Here is an 8273-nt window from a genome sequence, read left to right as displayed (position 1 = left end):
AGTATACTTCTAAATAATCATAAATTAATACTAATAAATAATTTATAATTGAAATTAATTTATGTAACATCTCATAATCATATTTGTATATGAACATATATTTTCATGTATGAAGAAATACAATTTTACACATTCGATTCCAAAATCTACAAAAGTTACATTACAAAGTAGCTACCAATTTCCCCCCACAAAATCTCTATACAAACTTGTATACATTCAAGTATTCCAAAAACTGAAGATAATAAGTTATCCTAAACATCTCATGTAAACAAATATAATTCTTCACAATTTCCCTTTCCCCTTATCTTTTGATTGTGTCCGACCTGCAATGCACATTTTGAAAACACCAAAATGAAGGTTAGACCATGAGGTCTAGTGCGAAATCCCTTTGTTTGCAATGACATGGTGAATAATCATCAAACACATTTATAAACCCATGTTTGTAATAAGAACAAATAAACTACACTTTAATAAAAACAAATTTCTTTTGTCGAATCTAAAAGATGAAATATCATCATTTTATCACATCAAATAACCCAATAACTCATTTAACACATTTTGATATAAATCATTATATCATATAGATGAAAATGTAATTTCCTCGCATCACATGGGTGGAACAACCCCATTTTATCACAACACGCTGGTGCGAGGATCCCATCTCATTGCATCACATGGGTGCGATAAACCAATTTGCCGCATCAATAAGATACGATAAATCAAATTGTCGCATCACATTGGTGTGACAAACATGACTCCTCGCATCACAAAGATACGATAAAAACTATTCATCGCATCCATTAAGTCATCACATTACACAGATGCGATGACTCCAAGTCATTGCATCATAAGGATGCGATAACAGATAACAGCTTAATGAAAAACCCAGATTTTATATTCCATTGATGATGACACCCTTATTTTAGTATACACATCTCATTGACATGTCACATTTATCCCAATATACACCTCTTTTTGATCTGTCATCCCTTATTCCAAGCACATGATATAAACATATCAAAATCCCACAATTATGCTAATTATAGCATCCAAACAGTTTTATAATCAATTCCACATAGAGAACCATACGGTTCTAATTTCAATACCATAAAAGGAAAGTTTATAAAATAACTCATCTTATGATCACAAAGATGAAGATATGAAGATGAAAAACAGCAATTATTCCAGTAGAAATCACAAAATCAACTCCCTTTGTCATCGTTCTCACTGGGTAAGATACTCGTTCATTGTCATGTTCATCCGATAAAGTAATGTGACTTTGTAAACGTTTACAAAGTAAGCGTCTGGTAAAAGCCCCTAAATATATAAATTTGGATTACTATATTTAAGAAGATGTCAAATATCTCTTGATAAGCCGGAGTAAAGATTGTTCTATTTTTTAGTATGAACAAATAATTGTTATTAAATGAGGCTAAGGGGTTGTTCGGTTCATTTTTCATTGAGACATGTATAAATATGTATGTATTGATAAAGTTGTTTGTATGGTATAACATAAATTATTTAATTAATGTTTGTGCTAAATAAACAGTCTGTTTGTCAAAAATGAACATTTTAACCTCAGTTCATTTGTTCATAAGTTGCAAACTCAACCAAATATGTACCCGAAAACCCAAATCAATAGATTAAAAAAAAACATCAGTTCTTTTATTCACCAATTGAAGCCCAATGACATATTTAGAATACAACACCACAAAATAAAATCTACAAAACCAGAACAGAGCAAAAAGCTTCATACCAAAGCCAAAAAGGAACACCACCACGTAGAATGAAACAAAAAGGAACACCGTGTAGAAAAGATGGTGGAGACATAGACGGTTTGAAGAAGATGAGAACGTCGATGCGATTGGAGGCATCAACTGAAGGAGCGTCTTTTTTAAAATAGTATTTTGTCTTTATTGCAAAGTAAGAGGCGGACTTTGAAACGATACCGTCGGTCGCTAGCACGTAATCGAGAGCGCTGGTGTCTAGAAGACCGACGATGGTGCTGGAGGTACCGGAAGGGAAGAGTCAATGGAGGTGATGATTTCTTTTATTGGGGGGGGGGGGGTAGAGGGTTCTTAATGAGAAGGGTAAATAGGGAAAATTAGGGTTGAAGCTAGACAAGTGTCTTTTCTTGGTTGAGTAAATAAGTTGTAGGCTGCCTGATTAAGCCATAACTGAACAACTAGATTTGACTTACTGAATTAGTTGTATACCTTTTACAACTCATTAAGGGGGTGTTTGGGATTTGCTTATTTGACACAACTTATATTTTTCTACAAAAGCACCCGTCAACTTATTATAAGTTAGAAGGGTTTAACTTTTTCAAAAACTTCTTATTATCGTTTTGGCACCGGTATAAGTTGTTTATCCAAACACTCAAAAGTGCTTATTACCGGTGTCATACTGAAATAAGTCAATAAGTTGTTTGTATAACACCCCTTAAGTCGTAAAGGAACAACTTCTAACTTTTTATACTATAAATGTAAATACAATTGAATACTAATGACTAGGAACAAAAAAATTGAAGCAAGTTTGAAAACAGAAATCACACTAAAGTGTTTATGATTGGACTGAAAGAGTTTTTTACGTCTTTTTGTCTCTATGGTTTGTTAAAGAATATGATTTTTATCTTTTTATTTTATTTTATTTATTTATTTTTTAATTAACCTAGACATCAACTCGCTATGCGAGCCGACTAATCTCAGTACGACCATCTGTTTTGCGGGTAGCCTGAAATCACCGTATTTGAACATTCGTGGCCACAATGAGATTTTTATTTCTTTTTGGATTTGATCCTGAGACCTACAAACACTTTTGACCTTTGGAGCCCGAGTTCAAACCAATTAAGCACTACATTTGTGGAAATTTCTATTTTTATCACTATAGTTTGTAATTCATTGCTATTTTCGTCCTTAACCTTAACTCTTACTTTTAAGTAGAAAGGACAAAAAAAACAAAGAATTGTAAACAACAGGGACCAAATTATTTTTTATAAATTATAAAGATAAAAATACCAATGAAATACAAACTATAAGGACTAAAATTGCATTTTCTAAACCATAGAGACGAAAGTGATAAATTTTACAAACCTCAGGGACAAAAAAGTAATTTATTCTTAAATTATTAATTATTTACCATACCGCATATCTTAAAATAAAAGTTTTAAATATTTTTATTAAAAAAAGAAACATCTTGAAAATTTTATGGTGCAACCAAAACGTAACAAAAGGATCCAAACCCGATCTCAGACTAGTCTCACTATCTACTCCGACGATACCATCGCCGCAACCCACCATCATTCACGGCGGATCCACCACCAGGCACCATCACCAGCTCAAAAGGACCACCATAATTCACAACATTCTGTTTAGATCTAATCGATAAGTCTGGGGGATGGCTTTTTCGGAAGCCGAATCCCGCCTCGTAAACAAGATCCTAGTCCCAGCCCTAGAAAAAATTATCAAGAACAGCTCTTGGCGCAAGCACTCAAAACTCGCTCAGGAATCCAAATTAGTACTCGAACGCATCACTTCCTCCGAGAAACCCTCTCCTACATCAGAAGACAGTCAATCAGATGTTGATACGTCACCACAATCACCAGCCCCCGGCGTCCTGCAAGATTCAGGCACCAACGAACTTTCCCTAGCCGAATCAGAACTCATTTTAAGCCCCATCATCAACGCTTGCTCTTCGGGGAATGTCAAGATCGCTGAACCAGCGCTGGATTGTATACAGAAGTTGATTGCTCATGGATATTTACGTGGCGAAGCGGACCCCAGTGGTGGTCCCGATGCAAAATTGTTAGCAAAATTGATCGACTCAGTTTGCAAGTGTCATGATTTTGGGGAGGAGGGAGTGGAATTGTTGGTGTTGAAGACAATTTTATCGGCAGTGACGTCGGTATCGTTGAGGATACATGGTGATAGTTTGTTGCAGATTGTCAGGACTAGCTATGATATTTATCTAGGGAGTAAGTATGTGGTTAATCAGACAACGGCGAAGGCGTCATTAGTGCAGATGCTTGTGATTGTTTTTAGGAGGATGGAGGCTGATTCATCAACGGTGCCAGTGCAGCCGATCGTGGTGGCAGAGCTGATGGAGCCTACGGAAAAGGGGGGAGATGGTGATGGAACAATGACGGTGTTTGTTCAAGGGTTTATTAGTAAAGTTATTCATGGAATGGATGGGGTTTTGAATCCAGGGACTCGGGTAGGATCAAATGCTGGTGGTGGTGGGGTGCATGATGGGGCGTTTGAAACCAAGACTTCAACTGTAGAGTCAACAAATCCTGCTGATTTGTTAGATTCTACGGATAAGGATATGTTGGATGCTAAGTATTGGGAGATTAGTATGTATAAGACGGCATTGGAGGGCCGGAAAGGGGAATTGGCAGACGAGGAGGTTGACAGGGATGATGATATAGAGGTTCAGATTGGGAATAAGCTGAGAAGGGATGCGTTTTTGGTGTTTCGGGCTCTTTGTAAGCTATCAATGAAGACCCCTCCGAAAGATGCATTGGCAGACCCACAGTTGATGCGAGGAAAGATAGTTGCTTTGGAGTTGTTGAAGATCTTGTTGGAGAATGCTGGGGCTATTTTCAGAACCAGTGAACGGTACTTTCTCATGCTCTCTTTTCCTCTCGGATGTTGATAATTAGGATGATGGTTCATCAAGTTTATGCCTCTTTAGCTCTTTTTGGGGCCTTCCTTTTTAGTTTTTATGTTGAAATTTGAATGTGGCTGTGCTCCTTTAGAAGTTCAGGTTTTGTGATGTAATTACCCGGGACTGTTGCATTTGACACAACTTCTACAAACTAATGCTGTAAATATGGTTTTTCATGTTGAGGCTAAATAACCATGTAAAAAGAACTGTAAATCATATCATAAGCATCATTTGTAACCAAACAACAAAGTTTTTAGACTTTAATGGATTTTCTTATGTAACAGATTCATTATCTATCAGTACGACAGTACCTCCTGTTACATCAGTCAAAAGATGAAATCGCGGTCAGGACCGTGATTTGAAATAGCGGTTATCGCAATGGTAAAGCAGTGGTATAACGGTGCAACTAAAGGTTCATATAATAACTAGAATTATATATATGCATACATAACTCAGCATATTTGATGTATACAATAAAAAAAATATACAAGAATAATGATGTCCAAGTCCAAATAAAAATAATTGAAGAATGTGAATACTTTTATTCAAATCAAGAGCTCAAAGTGATGGTGTCCAAATCTTAAAAACAAGAATAACGGTGTCCAAGTTCAAAAAAAATAAAAATAATGGTGTCGTAGTCCAAAAAAATAAGAATATGAAGCCTTGATATTGTTGGATTAAAATAAAACCGAATGCAAGTCCTTAATAAAAGCCCATAAAATTACCTTTTTAACACCAAAACAGCCTATCTACAAATAGTGGTTATGTGGCTGCTTTTTTTGTGTTCAAAATGCTGTGATTTAGCGGTCAATGGCGCTGCTAATCGTCGGATTGCTATTTGACCACCGTTATTTGTCCCATGACAGCTAACTGTGATAGCACTGCTATAGCGGTGCTATTAACCGCATAGCATACATGAAAATGTGTTGAGGATGTTAGCCTATAGATTGCCAAACAAAAAGGGATATTCATATTCTTTTTAGGCCTCTTCAAGGACCTTGATTGATGGGTGGAAATTATGGGCATCTACCTCTTCCTACTGTTCGAGAAGTATCTTTTAGCAAGAGAAGAAAGCAAAAGATAATTAATAACGTTAGAACCCACCAACGTCTCTCGAGGATCGATAATGATTACCCATAAGTAGTCCCAAGATCAAAAACCACGTAAAAGGAGCCCGTTGTGTGAGCATTCTAAAAAACCTAGGCACTTCCGTGAGACATGCTGGAATTGCATGGTCCAATCACTTCAAAAATGATCAAGGGCACGGCTGCATGCAAAGGTTGTCACAACCTATGCTGTTACAATGGTCAAAATACAAAATAGAGGGCCGAACTAATATTTGAAGTAGCGGTTATCCTGGTGGTATAGCGCTCCAAAATAGCGGTTCATATAATATTTATTAGAAAATTATATATAAAATATGTATTCCTACATAAACATATTATATACATTAATTAAAAATATAGTTTCAACATCAAAACGGCAACTTAAACAAGTTTCACAAAACAAAATAGGAAAAGTGTTCATAAACGATGATAGAGAACTCGAACAGTGTGGAAGAAGTTTGACTGTCGTCGAAGATAGAAAGAAATTGAAAAACTAAGATTCTAAGAATTTCTAAACCAGTTGCTGGATGATATTCGTTGACTGTTGATGGATTAAAATAAAATTAGGGCCCAAATAAAATAAAAGCCCAAAAAAAGACAAAAATGTGAGCATTGATTCAAAAGAGGCCAGACTGAAAATATCGGTACTGCGGACTGCTATTTTACCTCAAATATCAGTGAAATAGCGGTAAATTGCGCCGCTGTTATTGAAACCACAACTTCCACCGCTGTTTTTACCACCGCTATTTTGCTTATGACCGATAACGTTGCACCGCTATTGCGCCACAATTAACAACATAGATCAGTACATTGTGGTTTGTTCCATGCTTGCCTCAACTCTGAACAATGTGCAAGACATATAAGATTACATGTTGGCATACACAATTCTATTGAAGTTGATCTTTACAATTTATGGATTAAGTCATGCATTTTAGTTATGTACCCCCTTTAGCGTTATCTTTAGCATATTAGAATTCACAACCTATGGTTCAGGCTCCATTTAAGAGAACTCTCAAAATGGCTTATGTGGTTGTGTGCATCCGAGTGTTTTTGCTGTGATAAGAGCTTTAATGGTATATGTGAATATTGTGGTTTTCACATGATCTGATGAGGTTTGAGGTCTAATAGTTGGAACCACACAGTTTAGGTCCTAGCTTTATTTGGGAGTCAACTGGCTGAGTTTCAAGAAAGTTCTAAAAAGTGAAGTTTGTCTCCGTTCTGGTGTGATATAGGTTAAAAGTGTTAAAGTACAAATACAGTATTAGTAAGGCAAGCACCACTTCAGGTCACAGTGGTCTAAGGATTGTAATTCTCGGTCACCGTGGTGTCAGTTTAACATTGTTACTACTGAAGTAACCGAACATTAGAAGCTTAACATGAGAGGTGGCATTTCATATGACGTTTTAGTGACATGATATCCCAATTTTAATGACTTGGTAAGTGTGGTATTCATGGTTTTAACAATTTGGTTAGTGTAGTTTATTTATAACAATTTGATCATTGCATTTAGTTATCTTACCAATATAATTCATGAATACCATTACTGGACAGCAGTAGTTCATTTATATGCAACAGTGAAACAGGCAAAATTCAAACAAAAAACGTGAATAAATAAACTTGTCACAAGGGTCTGGCATAAGAAACAACATACCATGTGAGCATGAGCAGACAGTCAACAATGACCTTAGAACTGGCATTTACGTGAGACAGGGCTGCGAACCAAGTAATTATGCATAAGACTCGCAATAGTACAGGTCAGGTGAGCCTCAACTTGATTGATTGTTATATCTCGCCGAAGTATAACAAATGAAGCTTTGAGTATAACAAAGTGTTCTAATAATCCCTGCCTAGGTGTTAAGCTTTGCCCCACCGCTTTGATTAATTTGGGCTGCTCAATTTGTTGTCTAGGAGTATTCCTCATTGCTTTATTTTTGGCAACCTATCGATTCATTAAGCGTCTCAAAATATTCAACAGGGACTATTTGATTTTTCTCAATTTGTGTTCATGATCGATCTTTCTCAACTTGGAGGGAATGTTACGAATCTTTTGTGAGTTAACTGCATCAATGAAACTAGTATTTAAAAAAGCAATTATAAGAAGTAGCATAGTGCCAAAATTCTAACTCTCATATGTTTACATAACATAGACAAAGTTATCTTTTTATATATTCAGAATGAACTTATACTTTTGCTGAAGTGGCCCCTAATCCCTAGTTAGGCAATCAACTGATGGAAGGTTACTTGAATGCCCAACTCCGCTTATTTAGGCTATGTTTGGCAAACTAGCTGATGAACAAATCATGTTTGACAAAACTAGCTGAAAAAATGTAAAATGGTCAAAAAGGACATCTTGAAAAATTAATCAATTATCATTGTTCAGAATATAATTGAAACAAATCTCTAATCATATATTATATTAACTAATACAAACAAGATGTAAATTTTTTTAGGAAATATAATATATTGATTATAAGAATTTCAAATTGATTATTATATATTATA

General features: G+C 35.6%; 1 protein-coding gene across 4 annotated transcripts in view; it reads left to right on the top strand.

Annotated features, from left to right (window-relative positions):
• The first annotated feature begins 3253 nt into the window (after positions 1-3253).
• Positions 3254-8273, top strand: part of LOC112522534 (brefeldin A-inhibited guanine nucleotide-exchange protein 2-like) — a 16997-nt gene continuing 11977 nt past the window's right edge. For all 4 annotated transcript variants that reach the window (XR_003070200.1, XM_025131729.1, XM_025131728.1 and 1 more), the window contains exon 1: positions 3254-4616. Coding sequence is in view for 3 of the 4 variants with exons in the window: in XM_025131729.1 (XP_024987497.1) it covers positions 3397-4616 (1220 nt within the window). In the remaining variant the exon portion in view is untranslated. The remainder of the gene's footprint in view (positions 4617-8273) is intronic.

Source organism: Cynara cardunculus (assembly GCF_001531365.2).
Source record: "Cynara cardunculus var. scolymus isolate 2C chromosome LG 12, CcrdV1, whole genome shotgun sequence".
Taxonomy (NCBI): domain Eukaryota; kingdom Viridiplantae; phylum Streptophyta; class Magnoliopsida; order Asterales; family Asteraceae; genus Cynara; species Cynara cardunculus.
This window is presented reverse-complemented; position numbering and strand designations above follow the sequence as displayed.